The sequence below is a fragment of the Podarcis filfolensis genome, assembly GCF_964270895.1.
Source record: "Podarcis filfolensis genome assembly, chromosome: 1".
Classification (NCBI taxonomy): domain Eukaryota; kingdom Metazoa; phylum Chordata; class Lepidosauria; order Squamata; family Lacertidae; genus Podarcis; species Podarcis filfolensis.
In genome coordinates, this window is record NC_139604.1 from 51,673,811 (window position 1) to 51,699,599 (window position 25,789).

General features: G+C 43.3%; 1 protein-coding gene across 7 annotated transcripts in view; it reads left to right on the plus strand.

The window, feature by feature from the left end:
- CRYBA2 (crystallin beta A2) overlaps positions 1-25,789 on the plus strand; it is a 31,520-nt gene that overhangs the window by 1,260 nt on the left and 4,471 nt on the right. The window contains exons 1-4 of one of the 7 annotated variants that reach the window (XM_083624843.1): positions 13,560-13,815; positions 19,000-19,109; positions 22,002-22,196; positions 25,330-25,501. In XM_083624843.1, the coding sequence (XP_083480969.1) occupies positions 25,344-25,501 (158 nt within the window). In that variant the 5' untranslated portion in view covers positions 13,560-13,815; positions 19,000-19,109; positions 22,002-22,196; positions 25,330-25,343. Of the gene's footprint in view, positions 1-13,559; positions 13,816-16,941; positions 17,029-18,999; positions 19,110-22,001; positions 22,197-23,401; positions 23,440-24,539; positions 24,646-25,329; positions 25,502-25,789 lie in introns of those variants that run through there. The other 6 variants (XM_083624841.1, XM_083624842.1, XM_083624845.1 and 3 more) reach the window with 6 other exon arrangements.

A 25,789-nucleotide genomic window follows, 5' to 3' on the forward strand; every position in this document is an offset into this window, starting at 1 on the left:
CCACCACAAGCCTTTTTCTGAGCATGGCTGTAATGGGATATTTTGAAGTGAGTTGTCAGCCATCTTTGTCTTGCATTACACAGCAGCTATGCTTGGGAAAAGGTTTTACTGAAGGCTGCCAGCACTTGGAGGAATCGTATGTTCAGAAAGACAATGCAATTTACAAAGGACACCTGTAACATTGCTGCCCATTTTGTCCTCTAACTACTTTATCAACCAACTGAATTTTGCCACTCTTGTTACCTTCTTTTAATGCCTTTGACCTCCCACTAATTGCAAGTCCCATTAGGCTCATTTTGCAGAAAGAAACTGAAGCGGAAACTAAACAATTTGCCCTCCAATCCCAAAGGGATTCTGTGGCAAAACTAGGATTTTAATCTGGCTTTTAAGGGTATTTCCACTGCGCCCATCATTCCCAATGCTAGTTCATCCACATACTCCTGTCCTCGATTATGAGCACTTTGGGTTGGATCTTCTTGGCTGGCTATTTTAGCTGCTTTGTCATATACATAGAAAAACTTGTCATCACCCAGATACTGTGTTCTTTAGCCTTGTTGTAGTACAAAAAAGAATTGCTTTCCATACAGTAATGGGGGGATGAAACAGAGTGGAATGAAGATGAACACATATGAGTTTTACTCCTTTCACCGAAACAGATTCCCGGGGGGGGACCTACTGAAAGAGGGTGCTTGTGTGAGGTTCAAAGAGCAGTCACCAGTCCTTATGTTATGGATACCGAATCAGATTAATATTAAGGGATGCAGTTGTGGGCTGCTCAAAGAAAACTTCTGCCTTCCAGTTGGGAAATCTCCAGCAACAGTTCCTCTGGAAACCTTAGATACTGGAGCACGGATGCATCTCCTCCATATTTACCTGAAAGTTTGGAAGTTACAAGAGAGAAAGAGAGAGAAAGAATTGCAGGGTGAGCTAGGGAGAGTTCTTCTTAGTCCCCAGTAACTTTATCTTTCACATCAGTCCTTGCTACCTCAAGCAGAAACTGGAGAGGAGATTTGCATCCGGGAAGGGAGAGCCAACACAGCCTAGCTTCAGTTTTGAATAAAAATTACCTGTGAGCCAGCTATTTTGGGAATAGCCAGGGTGCAGCGATAAATTTGCTTATCACCAGGGATGAGAAAAGATAACCAAAGAGGGCAACAATTCTTATGTGGTCTATGTAAGAAAAGTGCTGCTACTGCTATGGTAAAAAATGAGGGAGAGTGACTCCAGTAAGGACTCCAAATGAGTTTTAGGAATCACATTTTGAACTTGACTATCCAAATCTCCAATCCTATGCACACTAACCTAGGACAAGGACCAAGTCCCATTGAATTTAATGTGTCTTACATCTGAGTATACATGACATAGATTGTACCATAAATCTGTTGAATTAAGGGACCTTACTATGAATAATCATAGCTGCCCATGAATTGTGCACCTTCCAGATGCTCTCCTTGAATCCCAGCTATTTAAATGAATAACCAAGTACTGTACTGTATTTTTTTTAGCTGCATTAACATTTTAACTTTTCACCAACCAAAAGTGGGTAACAATGGTTTGTTGACCCTAATTTCCATCTTGGATATTTTGTTTTTGTTTCAGACATAATTCAGCTCTAAACAATAGGTACCCTGCAGCAAAAATCATACTTTAGAAATCAACCAATTTTTTGTATATATTAAGACATCTTCATGTGGACAAATTTGCATTTACAAAAGGTTTGCTTTCCCCCAAAGCCCTTTTTTTCAAACACATAAACAAGATAACTATCAGTTTCAAATGCACCAATAAGCAATTTTTGACTATAGAACACACATGAATATTTTAGCAATCACAACCATGTGAATTACTCAGCTTTGACAGAACTTCTTCAAAAGAAGATTGCCAATCTTTACCTGGCAGGGCTTTTCTGCTTTTGAACCGCTAGGTAACAAACAGAAATCCAGCAAAGTGATGCTTTTTCCAGCATCAAATAATGGGGAAAGTTTCCTCTGCCTGGTAAGAAATTTTTTCCACCAGCTCCAGTAACTGTGCTTTTAAGATAACTTGACGTGCAGATGTTAGTCAGTTATACTATTTTCCCTCAATGCTGTGAAAAGCCTCATTTGCTGATTTCTCCCTATCAAGCTGCTGTTACAGGCACAGAAGCTGGCCAAGTAGTTTCTTTTTGGTGAGTGTGTTTGTGCTTCGGAGATTTAATATGTATGATCCAACTGGCAGAACTCCTTATAAAATCATTTGGTTCCGGATTTGGTTCACTGGTCACAATGCAGGTCCACAGGATATTAGCTCTATGGTATCCACACTGTATAGTAGGGTTGCCAGCATTCTCGACTGGAGACAGTGCTTAAAACTTTGCCTCACTACACCAAGAGAAGATACAGCAACCACACAGCCTTCTCTTTTCTTTCACAAATCCCTTCACCTATCCTCTTTCCTGTCTACTATTCTGTGGCCATCAGGAACCATAAATTAAACTCAAAACCAGCAAGGAAGGGGTGTAAGAGGAAGAACAGGTTGGAAAGCACAGAAGTTGCAGACGACTCAGGACCTTGCTGCAGCCTTCCTCAATCTGTTGCCCCCCAGTTGTTTTGGAATACAACTCCTATCAGTCCTAGCCAGCATGGCCATAATCATAGTCCAAAACATCTGGAAGGCAACATGGTTGGGTGCCTTATACCAATTAATAGTACAGACATTATACCTCGCAATGAGTTTGGAACCTTACTGGAGAGCATTCATAGACCTTTACTCTGCACTTCTATTTAATCTACATAGTAAAATGACATGTTGTCAAGAACATAAGAAGGCCAGGCCAAAGGTCCTGCTGGATCAGGCCAAAGGTCTATCTAGCCTAGCATCATGTTATCACAGTGGCCTATAGAAATCCACAAGCAAGACCTGAACACAACAGCACCTTCCCATATAATTCCCAGCAATAAGTATTCAGGAGTGTTAGAAAATCAGATATATAATCTAATTGCCAAACGGCACCTTAAATATAGGTTGTGGTCATCACAATGGAATCTCTAGGCATGCGTTTTGGGGATTTTTTTGTAGTGAGGTTTATTATTATTATTCTTTTCATTTCTATACTGCTTTATATTTTTTTAAAAAACAAATCTCAAAGCGGATTACAACACATTAAAACATCAAACCAAACAATCAAGAATAAAACAAATTCAAGCTTCAAGGAAAATATTGCAGATCCTTCTCTAAGTGACATTTTGCCTCCCCCAGTTGCCAATCTGGCATCTAGAGATCTCCATGTGGTCGCAATTGGACCTGTACTAGTTGCAAAATGTACTTGGTGCCTGACTGATTTCTAACACTGATTCAGAGACATATTGCCACAAAAATGGATGTAGAAATATAGCCATCCTCAATTAATTTGTCCAATACTCTCTTAAAGCCATTCAAGTTTGTGGGCATCACTACTACATCCTGAGGCAGCAGAATCTATTGTTTTACAACATGCTGTGTGAAGAAGTACTTTCCTTTGTTCAGAATTTTCCAGCATTAGAGGGTGCACCTCCACAGGCACATACCTCCATGTGGTGGGAGTGCCCCAAAATCCAACTATTCTGGACAACAGCCATACGAGAAATATGTAAAATAACTAAGCAAGTATTAGACATCACCCCAGAATTGGCCCTACTTAAACGTCTTCCAAGGCAACAATGCCCACTTACACCACAAAGAACTCATAACCCACCTACTTTCAGCAGCCAGAAACACCATAACCAGACACTGGAGAGACCTGTCAGGAGTAAGCATGGACCAATGGTACCAAATAGTATGGGAAACAGCCCCAGTGGCGTAGCGTGGGTTGTCAGCACCCGGGGCAAGGCAAGTAATTTGCGCCCCCTAACCCGTGGATTTGCACCCCCTAACCCGTGGATTTGCGCCCCCTAACCCATGGATTTGCCCTAACCCCAGATGTTGCGCCTGGTGCGGCCCGCCCCCCCTGCACCCCCCACGCTACGCCACTGAACAGCCCTACTAGAAAAATTAACCAATAAACTGAAATGGGGACAAACAGAAGATGACACCTTTACCCCGGTATGGCTCCCCTTTATCACATACACAGCCCAACAAGACAATGACAATAATTCACCAACAGCATACAAATCAATATGGCTAACCTGATCCAAAACACCCACCCACCCCACTCACACGAAAACAAAGATCACCACAGCCAATCACAAACATACAACCACACCCTAGGCCAACCCCAACCTCTCTCACCATCAAAAGAACACAAGTGAACAGCAGAGAACCTGCACGAGCAACGCTGACAGCAAACCCTGCATACGTTAAGCAAAAGAGAAACAGCGTCACCCAACCCCACCCATCTTCCCCCCCTCCACCCCTTTTCCCCCTAATATCTCAACAAATGAAACTGATTTGTAAACATGTTACATGGAAAAAATATGAGAGACATCACACATACTTCGGTACATCAAGAAAATCTTTAATAATAATAATAATAATAATAAAAGCATTTTCCAGCATTCAGCTTAGATAAAATGGCCCTGATTTTTATTTCTAGTATTACAAGGCAGAAAGACTTCTCCTTCATTAAGAGAAAAATTACCACAAAGTACAGCATGAACACCATGGTAACAGTTCTGCAGTTAAGACAGCAAAAACACCACTTACATATGTATCAACATTTACATGTTAATGGGTACCACTTAAATGAGACACCCCCCTTTCAAACTCATGGGTTAGATGAAAATCACCATCTGTATAATTAAACCTTCTCAGGAAGTTCATTCACCCCATTCAAACAAAACATTTTCTCCTTCCCCAGAAATGGCAGTGAGTCAGAGCTCAACAGGTGGGTATTAGAAAATAGCAGTTACAATCCTATTCAGAAAAAGAAGCAAAAAGAAATAAAAAGCTGTTGGTCACTTCAAATATGCTAATAGCAAAGCCCCCAATACAGTCTGCACAAAATGATAAACTGCCCGTGTGTGTGTGTGTGTGTTAAAAACACTCATCTGAAAAGGTTGCTCCATGAACCTAAGTGTTTTGAGCCAGTTTCCATTTGTTGAAATAAACTGATAATTGAGAGCCAGGTCCCCTAGGCATCATACAAAGAGTGTCTCCTTAGAAGGTAGTCCCACTGAGTTCAATGGGGCTTACTCCCTGGTAAGGACAATAATCTCAAACAGCACTGCTATCTGTTTAACCCCACCAGTTTAAAACTGTCTTGACAAGTTTATTTATTTATGGCAATATTTTTCCTAGCTATGCAAATCTGTGTCCTCTTTTTTGGTGATATATAAGCGGCCACCTTGTAGACAGACCAACACATTTAAGCTCTCTCTCTCACTTGAACCATGTATGGTTTTAACTGCTTAAGAGAACACAAATCTGCTTCTTCACAAATGGGATGCCATCTGTTTTTTTATGGAAGGAGACTGTGCTTTTAATTGCTATTTGGCAGGTAGGCGCCCAACAGGCAAGCCTTTTTCATTTATTTATTTTTTGCATGGAAATGAAATTATGATGACAGCTGTACTTGTTAAATTTCTATTACACTGTAACTGCAAAGGGCATAGAATATTGGTTCCTAACATGGTGGCAACCATATGCACAGATCAGGGCTGCTCCCTTCAGATCAGTTCTTCTTTTCTCCTCAGTCTATCAGATGCATTCTAGGAGGCCTCTCTCCTAGCAAATTGGAAGTGCTTCGAGCTTTCATTTATTTTAGGGTTGCCATGTTTCAAAAAGTAAAAACCAGGACACCCTGAAAACTACACCACACTTCATTTACATAGATTTTATTTAAACACAACTATATTCAGATGCAACCTGCACTCACTGGCATTCTTACATTGCCTTTTGTTTTCTTATGCACTAAAGTCATTTCACATATCTCAACCAAAGTCCATCCTGTTAACTTTATCAATTTTTCTGCCTATAATTCCAAGACCCAAATATCATTCTTCAGGATTTTTCCTTGCATTTCATCCCTGAAAGCATTCTGAAAGTATTTATTTTTTAACTGTTTCATGATAGTCCCCTGCCCACCAGTGACTTTTTAATAATGAAAGTGTGGTAGATAAGAGTGAGATCCTGTTATGCTGCTATTTCTCCCTTAAATAAAACTGGCCAATTTTATGCTCCAAGGGAAATGCATAATATTTAGTTAAGATTGCCAACTGGCCAGAAAACAACTGATCAGCTCCTGTGCCTTGTAAAACAGCTTGAAATCAGGTGATGATTTCACACCACTGTCACCTACTAATGTTTCCATTAAAAGCACAAAAACACGAGCTACTTTTTTCCAAGTTGGCAACCCTGTCTCTAAAGTGAAAGTTCCAAAAAATGATGCAGAAGTGACCCGAGGGAGGGAGTTCCTTAAGAAAGAAAGAAAGAATACAGCTAGATTCATAAACTAGAGGAGTGCATGGCCTCCAAATAATCTTTTAAACTATCAAATACTTTTTCAAAAGGTATTTGGGGTGTGTGTGTGTGTGTGTGTGTGTGTGTGTGTGTGTGTGTGATGTCACCTGTCACAGATTATGAACAACATACCTAAAATAGCTGTGACACCCCTAAAATGTGGCTGTGACTAGCACAACTACATTTCACATTACGCATAAACCAATGGGAACCAGTGTGCATTTATTATATGCACAAACACAGAGGTTGATAAGAAAGGCCTTCATGAAAGGCTGCCTTTTATTCTAGAATATCAGAGTTTTATGGAAAAGCAGGGTATATACATTAATTAACATTACACAATCTGTGACTGTTATTTCAGAGCACTGCAGCTCCATTACATTTCATCAAACAGAATTCCAGATTTGCAGTGTCTTTTAAGAGAGAGCGAGAGAGGGGCTATCTTTGCTCTCACTTTGTTCATTGGTTTCATTGCAGCATAAAAGACAGAGCAAAAAGACTTGACATGAAGTGACATTTAGCCCAGAAGAAGGAAGGTCACAACCGAGTCATAAGGAATGTTGGACATGGAGAGCGGTAGGTAGGGCTGCCAAAGTCCCAAAGAAATATGTTGCTCTTTTATTTCTGCACTTTATGCTGTCCCTTGTTTTAGTTGCCACAGCTCCTCATGAGGAAAGGTTTTGTTTTTTAACCTGGATATAACAGAAGTGAAGTCAGGTGTGGTGCCAACATGTCATCCTTGCACAACAGCTGGGACTCCAGTGCCGGCCCTTCCCAGCCCTTAAAAAGAAGCCCACCTAGTCAAATTCAGTCTTCTTCTCTACCTCTCTTCAAAGTACAGAAAGTGCTGGCAGGGGCTGGACTTTGCAGCAGTGCACCCAAGTTGTCCTGTGTTTCTCAGACTTTTGATCTGTATCTTGAGTCAGGGTAAAAAGCCTGCCCAGACAGGGAATGGGAGGGTAGTGGTAAGTTCCCGCTTGTCAGGGTAAGGCACCAGGATGTGGTAGCTAGGAGTTAACTGCAGCATGCTTTGTGGATGCATCCCTGAGCAAACAGAAAGCAGGGATGCAAATATAGCTGCAGGTAGTCCTTCATAGGGCAGCAAGATACAAAGGAAGAAAAGGCTTGTGTGTTTAACAGGTCTTCTTGACACACACACACACACACACACATTGTTTAGCAGATGCAGCTTGCCATGCAGGGGAGATGAAATTCCCTCTAGCGGTCCCACCCACTCCAGTACCTCTCTGGGCAGTCATCTCTTCTGCCCCTGTGGAGCAAGGCTGATTTGGACATGGTAAGACCGATACTGTGGGGGGCTATGTGACACAGAAAAATCAAACATGTTTCATTTTATGTCTGCAAGTCAGAGGCACTCTCCATGGGTATAAAAAAGGTAAAGGTAAAGGGATCCCTGACCATTAGGTCCAGTCGTGACCGACTCTGGGGTTGTGTTTTTATTTATTAACTTGATTTGGGGGTGGGGGGCAGCTGCCCCTCAGCCCCTCCCCGGCTATGCACATGGCATTCTCCCATATCAGTCTCTACAACAGCAGCAGGCGCCACAATCTTCCAACACCCCAAAAGTGCATTCCACCATTGTCTCCCAAAACAGACAGATGCCAGCAACCAAACAGATGTGAGTCCATGGTGTCTGGAAGCAGCTGGAGAGAGACTGTTGGAGTTTATAGTGCAGGGCTGGGCTGTGGAAACCCTAGAGAAGGTTTTAGCTGCTATAGAATTTCTTTCCTGTTAACTGCATGGTGTGATATGTGTGCTCATAAGACTCCAGGGCAAGAAGCTTTAGTGATTGATATCTTTTCAATTCCTAGCAGGTCACCTTAACCCCAACTAGCCAAGGACTGCAACCAGGACTCCTAGGCTCCAACCTACAAGAGATGAGACAATAGTTTGGGAGACAAGGAGTGGCTTCAGAAATGAACCATGTCGGGGGTCAACCAGACTAAATATGTTGTTTGTTGAGTAGTCCACTTAATTCACCTTTGACAACTGGTCTCATATTAATGTATTTTTGAGGAGTTGGGTGGCAGGAGAGAGACCAAGGATCTAGATCAGTGGTTCCCAACCTTTTTTTGGCCATGTGCCACCTAAGCATCTCTAAAATCCTGACATCTCCCCCCCCCCCCCGTGACATATAATTTTTATTATTCAATAAGTGAATTCTTATTCACGTGGAGGAAGCATTAACTGTTAATAACTCATTCTCGAATTGCCCCCCTTAAAATTCAAATTGTCCCCATTTGGGGTGTGTGCCCCATGTTGGGAACCATGGATTTAGATAATAATATTTACCCTTCCATCCTCAACCTAAATAAGGGCTGCCTTTCTGGTGAAGGAAAATACCAGAAAATCACCTGGTGGTATTTTACATTAGCTGAATGGGTTAACACCCTGCTTCGTTAGTGCTGTGGTCTCTACTGGAAGTGCCCCAGGCCCAGCAGCTGCTTAAAAAAATATTAAATGATGAGTGTTTCAGACACAGATCTCCAACATCTTATTTTAGTTTGGCCTCTGCAAGTTGCCAACCAATTGGCAGCCAATTTTAACAAAACGTTAAAGGGCACCAAACTATCTAGGGTAAGCATGCATAGGCTTGGGCTACAAGGCTTAAAAATCAGTTATAACCCTGGGCCAGTTGTTTAGGAATTTTATAAGCTTGAAACCAAAAGGTAAATTCACATAGCAACTGTAGGGGCTAAACTAGAGCATAACGTTAGAGCTCTGCCCTTTAGCTTAGGTTGTTGTTTTTATTTTTACACAAATAGGCAATGCAGAAGGCCAGGCCAGTTTTCAGTGCAAGTGGGGGGAACTTTAATCCTTTGCTCCATGCTATGATCCTGATCTGAAGTGTGCAAGTCTGCAATTTGCACGGGGGGGGGGGAGCTCCCATTGAACCATGTGGCATAGGAGCTAAGAACATTACAAGCTGAAATGTTGCTGGTTTAAATCTCACCTGTCAGCATGAGCTCACAAGGTGGCTGAATGAGGATGAAATATTCAGCCCCTCTATCAGGCAGGGTTGTTGTTCCCACCCAGCTGTCTGTCTGGGCACCCTCGGGCAATAGGATGTTCTGTTCTCACTGTACCACAATCGTCACCAAGTACAGGAGGGACAGATCTACCCGCTAGGGTTTCATTCATGAGCTATCAGAGGCAAGTTTTATTGCTGATGCTATCAATGGTGATTGTTCAGCACTGCAGAATATCCCTCAGATTCTCTCCCTGAAGCCATGTCTATTTTCCATACTTTAGGATTGCCATTTTATATATTTTAGTGGCAGAAGCACTGTGCACCCTTAAGAGCTGCTGGAGAAGCAGAAACTGCAAGCAAAACATTTTCTGCTTTCATGGTTCCTTGCTAAGAAGTGTTTACCTGTTGATTTCTGCCAGACAAAGTTATTAAGAACACAAAGCCTTGGATAACCTTTCTGCCAAAGCCTTAGGGTTACCAGCTTTCTGAGCCTTTAACAACAGTATAATCTGCAGAATCAGCTATCTCCTTGCTCTGGAAAGTTGAAGTCAATTCGAAGTCCAAGCAGTTGCTGATTGATTCCCCCCCCTTTTTTCTAGCCAGTTATTGGCGACCCTATGAGAATCTCAATCCTATCCAATAGTTTCCTTGTTACTCCACTCCTAGGCTTAATTGAAAATGACAGATATATTGTTTAGAAGGCCAAATGGCTGTTAAGTGAGCTTACATCTATAATGTAGATAAACTCAAGATCATGTCAAAAATGTATAACTTGCTGCTGAAATGGAATACACAGGATGAAACGGTTAAGTCAGCTATGATTAAATGGGCACAAGATGTTGGACATAACATTATGTTTGCTGACTGGGAACAGTTATGGACCACTGGTATGAAATTTACGGCATGTAATGCCTTAAGAGAGAATATTATGAAAATGATATACAGGTGGTACATGACCCCAGTCAAGCTCGCAAAAATATATCATTTGCCCGATAATAAATGCTGGAAATGTAAGGAGGTTGAAGGTACATTCTTTCACCTTTGGTGGACGTGCCCAAAGATTAAGGCCTTCTGGGAAATGATTTATAATGAAATGAAAAAGATATTTAAGTATACTTTTCTGAAAAAACCAGAGGCTTTTCTCTTGGGTATAGTCGGCCATTTGGTGCCAAAGAAGGACAGAACGTTTTTAATGTATGCTACAACGGCAGCAAGAGTACTCATAGCAAAGCACTGGAAGACTCAAGATCTACCCACTCTGGAAGAATGGCAGATGAAGTTGATTGACTGTATGGGGCTGGCAGAAATGACCGGCAGAATCCGCGACCAGGGAGAAAAGTCAGCAGAAGAAGATTGGAAGAAATTTAAGGAATATCTACAGAAACACTATAAAATTAATGAACTCTGAAAAGATGTTGGTTTGAACTTTGGTGGTCTCTAGCTGTTATGATAAAGATAATGGGGATTATAATTGTTTTTGTTATTAAATTTAAAAAAGTTGAGTGGAAAATAAGGTGATATTCTAAAAGGAATGTTAAGAGATTAGGATTTGCTGAATTAACAAATTGAACTAAAGAACAAGAAGGGGAGGTATGAGGAAGTCAAAGAAACATGTGATTGAAAGACTGTTATTGAAACTGAATTGTTTTTAATATTTTTTCTTTCTTTTTCTTTTTGTGTTTATATAAAATTGGAAAACTTAATAAATATTCATTAAAAAAAATATAATGTAGATAAACTCAGAGTTTGTACTCAATATATATGGAAAAAGCCAAAAGATTATAAACAGTCTAGAATTAGCATGGTTGCAAACCCTACAACTGCAGCTTATCTTGAACGACCCTATAATTAAACTTCAAACTTGCAGATCACATATATGGTACAAAGAAATGGTGAAAACAGTAAGTTATAAGTGCCAAGGAGTGAAGTCACAAATTTATTCCGTATTGCTGGGGAATTAGATGGGACTTACTGGACTGAGACAGATCTGCGAGACTGACATAAATCACAGATACTAGCGCAGGATTGAAAAGAAGTTAGAAAGAGGGTCCTCTGGGGAGGATTCTAAAGGCTGGTGGGTCAGCAAAAGACACAGTCTTGCGGGCAGAAGAGGGGACGGTCAAGGAAGAAAAGAGCTGGTTTGAGGACAATAGAGGAAGCCAGGGTCCAGAAGGAAATGCAGTCTTGACTATGCTACCACTCAGTGGATTTGTAACTGGCTGACTGACCGAACCCAAAGGGTGCTCATCAATGGTTCCTTTTCATCCTGGAGAAGAGTGACTAGTGGGGTGCCACAGGGTTCTGTCTTGGGCCCGGTCTTATTCAACATCTTTATCAATGACTTGGATGATGGACTCAAGGGCATCCTGATCAAATTTGCAGATGACACCAAACTGGGAGGGGTGGCTAACACCCCAGAGGACAGGATCACACTTCAAAACGACCTTGACAGATTAGAGAACTGGGCCAAAACAAACAGGATGAATTTTAACAGAGAGAAATGTAAAGTATTGCACTTGGGCAAAAAAAATGAGAGGCACAAATACAAGATGGGTGACACCTGGCTTGAGAGCAGTACATGTGAAAAGGATCTAGGAGTCTTGGTTGACCACAAACTTGACATGAGCCAACAGTGTGACGCGGCAGCTAAAAAAGCCAATGCAATTCTGGGCTGCATCAATAGGAGTATAGCATCTAGATCAAGGGAAGTAATAGTGCCACTGTATTCTGCTCTGGTCAGACCTCACCTGGAGTACTGTGTCCAGTTCTGGGCACCACAGTTCAAGAAGGACACTGACAAACTGGAACGTTTCCAGAGGAGGGCAACCAAAATGGTCAAAGGCCTGGAAACGATGCCTTATGAGGAACGGCTAAGGGAGCTGGGCATGTTTAGCCTGGAGAAGAGGAGGTTAAGGGGTGATATGATAGCCATGTTCAAATATATAAAAGGATGTCACATAGAGGAGGGAGAAAGGTTGTTTTCTGCTGCTCCAGAGAAGCAGACACGGAGCAATGGTTCCAAACTACAAGAAAGAAGATTCCACCTAAACATTAGGAAGAACTTCCTGACAGTAAGAGCTGTTTGACAGTGGAATTTGCTGCCAAGGAGTGTGGTGGAGTCTCCTTCTTTGGAGGTCTTTAAGCAGAGGCTTGACAACCATATGTCAGGAGTGCTCTGATGGTGTTTCCTGCTTGGCAGGGGGTTGGACTCGATGGCCCTTGTGGTCTCTTCCAACTCTATGATTCTATGAGGAAGACACTAAGAGGATAATCAAGGAGGCCAGCAAGCCAGGAAGAGGATCCCTCTGCAGATAGTGGAGGACAGTGGGCTAGGAAGAGAATCCTGCCCCATGGCAGGCAAAGAGAACAAAGGTCCAGAAACAGAGGCAGTGAATCAGGCCAGTGGGCCTGGAAAAGTGATGCTATGGACAGCCAAGAGGCTAGTGCAGCAGGAAGAGCTTCTTTTTGGGTAGCGTGTCAGAGGCCATTGGCCAAAATGAGGGTCAAGGAGTCCACAGGCCAGGAAAAGAGGTACAATAGGAACAGTCGAGGCCAGTGGTCCAGTGAAAGAACCACTATGGAGACAGAGGCTACTGGGCTTGAAAGAGGATCAAGAAGGCCAGAAGGCCAGAGAAGGAATTGCTGATCATTGATGATCATGTCAGACCAACATCCTTCCTTCTCTGCCACACCCAGTGACCCTGAGTGCTGAGCCAAGGAAAGATAAATGCATCATAACAGAAAAATATCTGGGGAGATTATATTTGCCATAGTTTACAGGTTTGTGTATTTGAGAGAGAGGTGATGGTGCCACAGCCCTGTCTACACTACCTTTCTTCCTCACAACCATCTCCAAGGCAGCTGCCAGGAAGCATGATAATATTTTTTTTTAAGGCAATGGTGAGTGTGAAAGCTCTGGAGGGATGGGAGTGGGAAATGTCCATACCTCAACCCTTATTAATTACTGCTGCTACTAATGGTTGTTGATTAGTGGTTGTTCCCAACTTCTAATCTTTGAAGGTTCTGTGGTAACCATAGAGGAAAATAACAAAAACTGCTGCTCTTTCAAGGTTCCATGTGTTACCATGATCACCATAGGGGAAACAGCCCCTCCCCTGAAAGTGTGCTACCTAGCAACTGGGCCAGGTAGCACTAGAGGTTTAGGTTCCCATGTGATGAGAAATTTCCCTATCTGCTCTGCTAAATAGTCTGTTGCCCCTGATTCTTCCCACCAGCAGGGCTGACCACTGAAGGTGGAAATCGTCCACTCCCTAAGCTGTAGATATTCTGCTACCAACACAAATTAGGGTGTTTTTTATTATTATTCCGTTTCCATTAATTTCACAACACCAACACCACATTTTCCCAACCCAAGCCCCCTTTGAAAACCATCCTTTACTGACTACAATGTAATATATCATCAGGAAATAATAGAGGACAAGGCTTCAACTAGGGTGCCCAGCTGAAACAAAGAGGACTGGGTTCCTGTACTTTGAATAGTGAAGTTCCCTTTTCTGTACAATTATTCTGAGTTTTGCATAGGGTCACCAATAACTGGCCAGAAAGGGGGGGAATCCCCGCAAAGTATTGGAAGACACAAGATCTACCCACTTTGGAAGAATGGCAGATGAAGGTGATGGACTATATGGGATTGGCAGAAATGACTGGCAGAATCCGGGACCAGGGAGAAGAGGCGGTGGAAGAAGATTGGAAGAAATTTAAAGACTATCTACAGAAATACTGTAAAATTAATGAATGTTAGAATGATGTTGGATAGAAATTAAGTGGTTTCCAGCTGTAATGCTTCAATAATATGGAAAAAGGGTATAAATAGGTTAAAACATAATTAAAATGATGTTGGATTGGAAATAAGTGGTATTTGTAACAAAGTTAATAAGAATATGCAAAAATGAATGATAATGGATGAAAATACTGAGTTATAAAATGTTAAGTTATAGAGATAAGATAAATGAAAGAGGGTAAGGATTTGCTGATTTGATTATTTAAATGGGAATACAAGAAGGGGAGGTGTGAGGAAGTCAAAGAAACAAGCAAATGAGTTTTAAGTTATGAAAAAGAATTGTTTTTAATTCTTTGTATTTTTTCTGTGTGTTTATTCTTATTTTTTTGTTTTTTTATTATGTGTTTTTGTATATCTGTTTTTGTAAAATCTTAATAAATATTTCTTTTAAAAAAAAGAAAGAAAGGGGGGGAATCCCTCAGCAACTACATGGACTTCAAATTGACTTCAACTTTCCGGAGCATGGAGATAGCTAATTCTGCAGATCATGTTGCTGTTGTTTAGTCATTTAGTCGTGTCCGACTCTTCGTGACCCCATGGACCAGAGCACGCCAGGCACTCCTGTTTTCCACTGCCTCCCACAGTTTGGTCAAACTCATGTTGGTAGCTTCGAGAGCACTGTCCAACCATCTTGTCCTCTGTCGTCCCCTTCCTCTTGTGCCCTCAGTCTTTCCCAACATCAGGGTCTTTTCCAGGGAGTCTTCTCTTCTCATGAGGTGGCTAAAGTATTGGAACCTCAGCTTCAGGATCTGTCCTTCCAGTGAGCACTCAGGGCTAATTTACTTCAGAATGGATAGGTTTGATCTTCTTGCAGTCCATGGGATCTGCAGATCATACTGTTGTTAAAGGTTCAGAAAGCTGGTAACCCTAAGGCTTTGGCAGAAACGTTATCCAAGGCCCCCATCATTTTTAATAGTTGCATAGAAGACATTTCAGTATATGGTTGTTTTCTCAGTGCTGCCTGAATGAGGGGAACAACTGCACTAGCTAAACTTCCCTGTTTGACTCCCTCCTTGCCTTAAGGATAAAATACAAAACCACTTTGTTAAGACTTTCAGTTGAAAGTACTGTTGACATCATCTGCTGCTGCTGCTGCTGCTGCTGCTGCTGCTGACCTTAAATGATTCTGTTCTGGAGCCTTTCTTTTTACGTGTGATTGTTTTAATAGTAATGTTATATTGTGTTTATTGTGCTTATTGAGGCAAGCCACTTTAAGCACTAGAACAGGCAGGATAGAAATTATGATTATACAAAATTATGAAGAAATATAGAAGCCTGTTCCTTTGTTACATCTGAGTATCCTAACACATGCACATATGCTCATGAAAATGCTTGCATCCTGTCCTATATCTAGAGTTACCACATGTAAAGGAGAACCAGGACCCTGATTCTTTCAACAGTTGGGGCTGCTTTTTTTTGAAAGTGTTGTATTTTCATTCCTAAGTGACAATCTATACCTGTGAGCATCCCCTCTTATATACAGCCATTTCAAGATACGGGAGTCTTACCCATCTTTACATCTGGCTACCCTTTGTACATGCATTAACACACACATTTAGCAAATCTATAGCCAAATGCCACCTCCGATGTCTACATCCAAACAACACACAAATTCCAGCCTGCACCCTCTAGATCCACCAGTATTTTAGGACAAGGTGCAGAACCTGGACCCCAAAGCCACACACAGCTGTTGCCTGCAGAGAGAGTGGAGATGGGGGCAAAAGGGGGATAAGCTGAAGGAGGAAGTGGGGAAAAGCTCTGCAAGTGATCAGACCTCTAGCAAGAGCAATCTGTCCCTCCCTAGACAGATCACTGAGAAGGCTGAAAAAGGGGGAGAGAAAAAAAGAAAGAAAGAAAGAAAGACAGACAAGGGGGTGTCAGAAAGGGAAATAGAAAAGGAATGAGCCTGCTCAGTTTTGGCTCTGACCACACTAAGCATCTGCACATTCCCTGGGGGAATGTTGCTGACATCAACATAAGAAGTTTTACCAATCTGTATTCCTAATTTGGGGCATCTCTCAAGCTACCTGTACCGCTGCCAGTTAAAGTCCCTCTTGTTGGGCCCTGCTGAGGCGTTTTGATACTGAGGAAGGAAGCAGGACCTTCACAGTGGTTGCTCCAACATACTGGTCAAGTTTACAGGAAGAAATCCAGTTGTGTCCCTCCCTCTCTCTTGACATGCGGGGGGGGGAATACAATGCACATATTTTTGGGGTAATTTTTAGATATAGGCATTCTAATTCCCCCTCCCCCCAAGTCCTTGTTTTTGTTGTAGCTGTGAAATTCCATCTCACTTTTTATCACTGTTGTTAACTGCCTCAAGTTTGAGAGAGGTGGCACACTTTTTATTTATTTAAACAAAGTAGTTCATAGAGTGTCACTTCTGTGAGTTCATATGTTTAGGGTCTACCTATGCTATACAGTTCTATGGAGCTAGGAGGCTTCTGCTATGGAAGCGGCATCAATTAGAGACCCTTGTTCAGTCCCGGGAGCCAGGCATTGAGACATCATCATCTGTGTGGTAACAGCTGGCTGGTCTTTTGTGGCCTTTCAGGTGGATTAGTCCCCATAGCAATCAGAGGCCAGACAGGTAACTTGATGTTCAGGGCGGGGGTGGGAGAAGCTGTGCTCAGGATATCAGCAGGTCTGTTTCCTTTCACACTCTGTACCAAGGGCAAGGGTGTGTGTGTGTGTGTGTGTGTGGGTGTGTGTCCCCAGTGTCTAAATACAGAGAAACATTAAGCTGATGCTCTTCCTTTCAGAGGTCCCTTCAGAGCCTTCCTCTCAAAAGATCCTTCTCCTAAAGACATCTGGGGAGTGGGTAAGAGCATGTGCTTTGAACTGGATGCCCCTCAGACCAAACAGCTCAGTCAAGAACTCAGTAGGTGCCTTCGGCGAACTACTATCCTCCTCAAGCTATATAATATGTGGCTAATCATATTGGCCTACCTTACAGGGGCATCATTAATGATGTGCTTTGGGCTTTCTAGAAAAGCACTACATACATATTTTTATTTATACTGTAACGCACCTACAAAATTTGGAAGTAAAATTTCTTGCAGCAATTGACTGAACAGAGTGACAAAGGCAGTTTTCATGCACTATCAAGCAACTTGTCCAATAAGAGGTTATTGGGAACTGGACAATAGTTGTTCAGTACCTCTTGGGAAGGCAATGGACCATTGCCTCCTTAAGGACCAGTGGCACCTTCTCCCTCCTGTGACTCACCCATGTGGGCTCACCCAGCAACACCCTTTCATCTGCCTTTTGTAAGCCATGATGGGCAAGGGTCAAAAGGACACTTAGTCAATCTCCTTCAAGCAGCTTGTCTGTATTCTCAGACTGCAAGAATTGAACTTGATCCAAGGTAACCTGACCAGATGATGCTGGCCATGATCATTCCATCAACTCAAGGAACAAACCAATCAGCTAAACAGTATCTTCACTCCAGGGAGGGAAGAGGGTATCAGTTTGGCTGGGTACAAGGAGAACTGGGTGTGAAGCAGACTGAAGCCGACCAGAAAGCTGAGAAGCAAGGTCTTCCCAAGAAATCTGGCCCTGTGGGCTGGCACATCCAAATGTCCCTCCCTTAACATCATGTCCCTTCCAAATACTTGTGTTGAACATATGTCCATATGTTGCTGTGATAGTACCCTTTTATTTATTTATTTTTCACATTGGATTTCCTCGCCACCTTTATATAGCCAAAGTTAGTGTTATGACTTGAAGGGTTATATGGTTCGCATCTTGGAAGAACATCTAACATTAACGGGTTCAGGATGGGAAAGCCTGTGAGATGACGGCAGGAAAGGTGTGGATAGGCAGAGGTATTTTGGAAGCTAGAGGTAAGGCTGCCACCTTTGTATGGTGTGGCTTATGTCCCTTTAATAGCTGCAATATGATGGAAAAGCTCCCAAAGATGCAAAGACCTGCCTAGATCTAGAAATCTAAAGGGAGTAGTGAGCTCCAAAGGGGCACTATAGAGGTAACAGACTGAAGATGGGGACTCTCCACAAGAGGTCCTAGAGCTCGCTGCCCTCTTGGAATTTTCAGATCAGGCAACCTGTGAGGATGATGAGGCAATGAGCGATCAGAAACTTGCAAGTGAGTGAATGAGAAAGAGGCGACTGGTCATTCCTTAGCTTAACGTTCAAGAACATTTGTGCTGGAGTGAAGGAGTGTCAGAAAAAAACAGAGTGCCCTGTCCAGAATGCTGCCAGTACTGCCTGTTGGTCCACAGTACCCAAAGTGATAAATAACAGGTGGTGTACTTGCATTTGGAATGGATTCAGTGGCCTGGACATCTCCTAGCTCTTACTGAAGGAGATGCTTTTCCTGCCACCTTAGCACCTGGCTGTATTGGGGTAAATGACAGGCTGCCTGCCCTATTTGCATTTCCTTCCTAAGGCAGCAGGATGATTTGTTAGTGAAATCAGATGGCAGAAGCAGGGAGAGAGTGTGAGTTGGGGGAAGAGGGAGAAGAGAGGCAGTGGGAGCTATTCCTGATCTAATCAGCCAGACCTGGTAAATAAACCCAGCTGTATCTGTGCCTGCAGCAGGAAATGGTCCTCGGAGCAAACAGTGCACCAGGCAACGGGTGGCAAGATAAACAGGGGTTGGTGCTGCTTCCATCTGCTCCAGGGAGGGAGGGGGGAAATGTGGCTGCAGCAAAACTGTCTCCCTAGTACTGGACAGTCACACACATGGGGGACCAGGAATCCACACCGAGGGATCTGCTGCAGTCTGTTAAATCTATGCAATTGCTCACCTGCCTTCCTATTATTCCACCTAGAGGGGCTGAAAATAAGGGAAGGTGATGTGATGCCCCACGCTTTGGAAATCTGCAGAAGAACCAGCAGACTCGGCTTGACACTATTTACTCAATCATACACTTAACAAGTGGTAGGATTTATTATTGCCTTGGTTCCTTATTCAACATTTACCTAATTTGTGGATGTAATTGTGTGGCTGGTTTTGGGGTTGGTCCCATGATGTGAAAGTAAGTGATTTCATTGGTTCAGTCACTTTTAATGAAGTCAAATAGAAGGTTTGGTTACTCAGCGATTTACCGTAGCTCAACAAACTAATTATACTCTGGTCTGTTATAACAAATGAATCAAAGATAATGATGCCAAGTTCTTTGTAGGTACTCTAGAGATGTATTAACTGAAATTCACCAACTAGATCAGCCAACATTTAATTCACCAACTAGATCAGCCAAGCCTTCTAGATACAAACCACAGACATTCTTTCCACCAATACCACAGTAGGGTAACTGGATGCAACGTTGTTCTTTCAACAGAAGCATAGAATAACTTGTTTTGGGAGGTGCAATTTTTCTTATTCTTACATGGCAAGCTACTTGGCCTTGGCCTGGGTGCCAAGGACTTAGGAAATGACAACTGAACTCTACGGAATAGAGACACTTTTCCTTTGGAAGTTTCAAGGCCAGTCATTGGGGTGGGGTGGGTCCATTTGGAGTAATTAAACCATTGCTTCCTGTGGCATTTGGGCATGGAGGGAAGTAATAGGGAAACCACTTGCAAGTAGACCAGCCAATCAATATTGAGGTCCAAATTATCCTGAAAACCTTGCAGGGAAGGGATATTTACTGACCATACCTGCTGGGTACAATGAAAGACATGATCTGTTTTAGTGCTGCATAGAATGGACCTGACAGATCAAATTAACTTAGAAGGAGCTTGTTAGCTCAAGGAGAAGGCCTTGAGCTAACAATAGGAGGCAGCAACTTCAACACAGGAAACAAAATACCCCCCCCCCCCCCGCTTCTCCTTCTCTTGCTTGTAGTATGGCTAGCAGATTAGTTAGGAACCCCTAGAGACAGCACCAGTTGTTGAGGATAGAACAGCTGGCAGAAGTGCATGAGATGCAATTCTTCCAAGGCATTAAGGAGCTGAATCACCTTTGGATGCTGGGGGGCATATTGCTGCCTTCTCTTTCCACTTGATGCAAAGTTAAACAGCACAATTGTTGAGACTCATCCCCACTTTCCTTATGAAGGCAGTTGTGGTCTTCTCATCTAATCCTTCATCTTCCTAGCGTGGGGGAGGTTCAACTCACCCAAGCCATTCCTAACACACTGATGATCCATAAACAACTTAGGGGTCAAAGTAAATTATAGAATGACTATGAAAGTATAAAAATGGTGGGGGCACAAAACACATCACATCAGAATGCATGGCTTCAATCCAACACTTGTAACTATTTATTTATTAAATTTGTATACAGCCAGTGGCCGTTTTAGGCTCATCTCATATGGGTGCGACTGCAAACGCGTGCATTGTGCCAAACCTGGAAGCGACCTGAAAACATCACAAAAACGTCACAAAAGAAGGCAGAATGGGGCAGGGTTGGAATGAGGTATTTACAGGCGTTCGATGAGTGTTCCGATTATACACAAGTATGCAAACACGTGTATAAACGGAATACTGCCCTTCATCTGAAGATCTCAGGACGGTTCACAGCATAAAAATACAAGATAAAAACACAAAATACATAGAGCCATAGAATTGTAGATTTGGAAAAGGTCCCAAGGGTCATCTAGTCCAACCCATATTTTGGAGGAGGCGAACGCATAATGGCACACAAACCCTGCCACAAAAAAGAGGGGAGTGAAGATCTACATCAGGAAAAAGGGGGAAATAAAGATTAACACTGATCATAACGGAGTTGGAGACCAATCGAGAGAGATCTGCTGTGTAGGCAGCATGGGGAAGGGGCTGCCAAGGAGGTTGCATATCTGGCCTCCAAGGAGCATGTTGCAGCTGCCGCTGGCACCATTGCTGTACGGGTGAGTGAAGCATTCCTTGGAGTCCAGATTTGCAGTCCATATGGATCCTTCCAGGTGAGGCGGTTGCCTCATCTGCCTCATGGGCCTGGATCTCAGAAATGCTGAAGTCACATGGGTCACCTCACACATCTAAGAGGTACTAAGTTGCCTTCAGCATCCTCAAAGAAGCAACTTCACTGAGGTTTGCCATGTATTTATTTTACATATGCACCCCACTCATCTTTATAAATGCGAAGTGCCTAATTTAATAGGTAAGAATATTTAAGAGGAATCAGTTAATTAGCCGGTTAAAAGCCAAAACATAATCGAAGGGGGAAAATACTGACTAGCGTGATAACTGTGAGCCCAAGATCACAGCTTCTCTATGGCCCCATCAAACTACACACACATCATAACTGGTCACTTATGAAAGCACCTAGTATGCACAAAGTTCTGTACAAATATAGAACAATAGGTCTCTGCCCACAGAGTCACAATCTTCAGAAGACCTGAGAGAAATGGAGAGGGGAGTTGGAAGGGTGAAAAGCAGATCAATAATACATCTAAACCATGGGTAGGCAAACTAAGGCCTGGGGGCCAGATCCAGCCCTATCGCCTTCTAAATCTGGCCCACGAAATTTGTTCATTCCCTCCCCCCAAAAAAATATAGTTCGGCCCCCCACAAGGTCTGAGGGACAGTGAACCAGCCCCCTGCTGAAAAAGTTTGCTGACCCCTGATCTAAACCTACCAATACAGAACTGTAATAATGTATAGAACAGGCTTCCTCAACCTCGGCTCTCCAGATGTTTTTGGCCTACAACTCCCATGATCCCTAGCTAGCAGGACCAGTGGTCAGGAATGATGGGAATTGTAGTCTCAAAACATCTGGAGGGCCAAGGTTGAGGAAGCCTGGTATAGAAGATCAGGAGGGGAAAGCAAGTGGGAAATAGTTTTGATTCATTTCAGTTAGTGAGTTGTTATCCATTGTCTTTCTCTTTTGCAGTTCCCTGAACAATCCCTACCCTTCTGCACCCCCTTGTGGGCCAGGGTGGGATTCTCAACAACCACAACAGAGTGCTGGATTTTCGTGGAATGATTTCTGCAAGAACAGAATGGGCTGGGAGGCCACTGAAGCAGGTGTGGCTCCCACAGAGGTTACTCTGAAATACAAATGGACAGCCCTTCATTGTTGTGCAAGGCAAGTACTGTATCATCACTGTGGCTGGAACGCAACCCCACAAGGCTGTGCACACATTATGGCTCCGTGTATACTATACTTATAAAGCACAATCTTTTCCTCAAATAATTCTGGGAACTGTAGTTTGCTATGGGTGATTGAAAATTGTAACTGTGCACTACAGTTCCCAGAATTTTTAGAGGGGAATAACATGCTTTTGTGGCATTTACCTATTAGTTGTTGACATATGCCGCCAGGTTACTTTAGATGTGGATTCTTGCTTATTATCTACTTCTTTGGAGTAGACATTCCCTACACCTGTTACCCCATCTAGGTACAACAGCGGCTGGGGGGACCTGTAACCCACCAGCTGTTGGACTGCAGCTCCCATCAGCCGCAGCCAGCACACCCAATGGTCAGGGAGGATGTGAACTGTAATCCCCCAACACCTGGAAGACTGCAGGTTCCTCACCCTTGTGGTATAGCAATCAGAGCAAAATGTAAAGGGTGCCAAAGCAGAAATGTGAATTCTTATCACTTTGGTGTGGCAGGCCCACACCATACATTTACAGCATATCCAACACACATTTAAAGCACATGATCCCCCCCCAGGAACCTGGGAACTGTAGTTTGTTCAGGGTGCTCCCCATTGTAGCTCTGAGAAGGAAACTACAGTCAAGAGGGGGAATCTGAGTCACAAAGCCTGGAGCTAACTTGGGGGCTTTTGAATCACCCCAGATGTGTAGGCTCAGTAAGGTTTCAGACTCTGAGGGGCACGATGCCAGGGACAGGAAAGTATGAGGCACTTGGGGCAGAGGGAGGCATTTCTCTAGAGTGCCATCCCTGATGGCGCCAGGGGTAGCTTCTCTGTCCTGTGGAATGGCTGTCAGCCTTTCCTGTGCAATGTCCTGGGAAAGGGCCGTGTTCTTAATCCTCTGGCTGAGCAGAGGCATTGTTTGGAGGGTGAAAGAAAAATGGCACGTCAGGGCCTTTGTCTTTTGTGTCCCTCCGCTGCTAAGCAAACATGCCCAGTGCTTCCCATTGTTAGCCTCAGGAGAGAGGAGAGGCATCTCACCATGATGGGTAAGAGGAATGGACAGCCTGGGCTGGGGCTGGGCTGCTTCACCTCCCACAGCTGCCACTGCTGACTCAGCACAACCTATTGGTGTTCAGTCATTGGACACTTGGCCAAGCCAGGCTATATAATGCTGCTGGGTCCCCCAGCCCAGCACCACCACTCTTGCCTCCGTGCACTGCCAGCCAAGTAAGTACCAGCCCCCTGCTCTCCCCAAACAGCCCCAGTGGCCCACCCCACCCCCCGTGTCCTTATGTGTGGTATCTTGGTAGGGATGGAAGGACCTATCAGTTTTGGTTCTCTTGGTTTCTCCTGTCTTAAATTTTATTCCTCATATTTCTGGAGCAATTTTGTGCTTTATTTCCCTAAATTCTCATAAAAATTCATTTGCATTTTAGCGCGTATTTCTCCTAATAAACATACTTTTGGATGCAGTTTTAATTAATGTACACATTTTTGCTAGCAATTCCCCCTAATATAATGCATTGTTATGTTGTTTTCCCATAACATACTCGTTTCTATGCACACTTTCCCCAAATACATGCATTTTTGTAAACACTGTTTGCTTTGAGTATTGCACTCAAAATTGGGATAAGTACAAAATTGAAGGATAACTGCTTTGGAAAATGTGAATTTAAATGTGAATGGAATTGAGTGTCTTCCCCTTCCCTATATACTTCCCTTCCCTTGGAGAATCACTGGGGAAAGATTTCTCTGCAAGGACTTCAACTCATAATTTCTGGGTCAACCGACAAAGGGGATGAATTAGGCAGGAAAGGTTCAGCACATTCCTCCAGGGTATGGTTCTGTACTGGTTTCGCTTGCTTTCATGAGTTGCTTGGAGATGTTTGTTCTATCGGCACCTTTCCTGATGCACCTGCTCTTTGCTGGCAGCAAGCTGTGGTCTGGATTGTGTTAGTTGGTGGGTGTTGTTGTTGAATGACTGGTCCTGCCTTTAGATAGAGGGCTATGTTGAATGGCATTTCAGACCCATCTACCTCTATAATTCTGTATGACCCACAACTGCAACAGGGCTATCCTTTTTTCTTTTGTTCTTTTAAAAGTAACAATTAGAATGCATTGGCAGGAAAGTCAAACACAGCACTGAAGGGTGTGTGTATAAGTAAGTGTGCACTATAAGGTAAGATGGAAGGGGCCAGCAGAAATCTAGTGGCACAATTCTGGCACCAGGCTGTGTGTAATAAAAATGTAAAGGAAGCTTTCAAAAAAAAAAAAAAATTCCATTGAGGGGAGGGGGCCTGTCACTTGGATTCTGGATTTCCCTTCAGCTCCAGGCAACATATCTCATAAACAGACAGGAATACAGCTGGATCATGGGGACTGACAGCCCTACGAGAGCTTGCAGATGTTGACGGAACTATAGGTTAAAGGAAGGTATGAGATTTGGCTCTGTTTAAGAAAAAAGAAAAGACCCAATATATTTGGCTCCCGAGTCAGAAAGTACAGAGTGAGTCTTTGAAAAGAGGCCCCGTGGAACATGTGTACTCTGTATCCACAGGGCCTCTTTTAAAGGACTCACCCTGTATAATATAAAATGAAATAAGGTCCCTTTAATAGGACCTTCAAACCTGCTCCCTGGGGTGAGCTGCATCGCCCTGTCTAATGGTAGAGCTGGGTGTGTAGGCACCCGTTTCCCACTGAGTCACTCCACCATCTGCATGAATCCAGCCGCTGGTCAGCAAGGACAGGGGGCTGCTCCATTGTACAAACCAGCCAGGGATAGGTGCTAGTAAAATGAGATGACAAATTGGGGAGGAATAGATGAAAAGGAGCATCATGGACTCTCTTGGCCTGTACAATTCATCACTTAGCCAGATAATCCTCCTCAGAGTTCGGTTACTTTTTCTAGCATTTCAGATGCTACTGTCTGTCTCTTCTCCATGACCCATTCTCTTAACTGTATGGCCTGGTGCTTGCTGATGCTACTCCATGATAGCTGCTAACAGGGTGTACTTTGGATTTTCTGTGGGTAGTGCAGGGGGACAGGGCTGACCCCACCCTGCTGCCATCACCACCAGAAACAAGCATTAAACTCCCACAAACATTGCATTTCTATAGCAGAAGAGCTGCCCATGACCAGCCAGCACATGGAGACCCTGGGTCAATTCAAGATAACCGTCTGGGAGGAAGAAAACTTCCAGGGGAAGCGCTGTGAGTTTCTGATGGAGTGTCCCAGCATTATGGAACGTGGCTTCCGCAAGATCCGCTCCATCAAGGTGGAAAGTGGCCCGTAAGTGCTTCGGTGTCCATTGAGCAATATTTGCAAAGCTGGCTTGAAAAGAGCAGCATGCTTGGAGAATCCACAGATATATATGGCTGATGGGTAGAAGGAGAGAGGGAGAGAGAGAGAGAGAGAGAGAGAGAGAGAGAGAGAGAGAGAACTCCATAGGGGGCTTCTGCCAGTCTTTCACCCCATAATGTTTCACAGGCAGTTATTGGGTGGTTTGAGCAATATTTGATTTTGATTTTAAAATTTTATTGTGAGTTTTAAATTTGAAGCTACCAGCATTTGCACTCT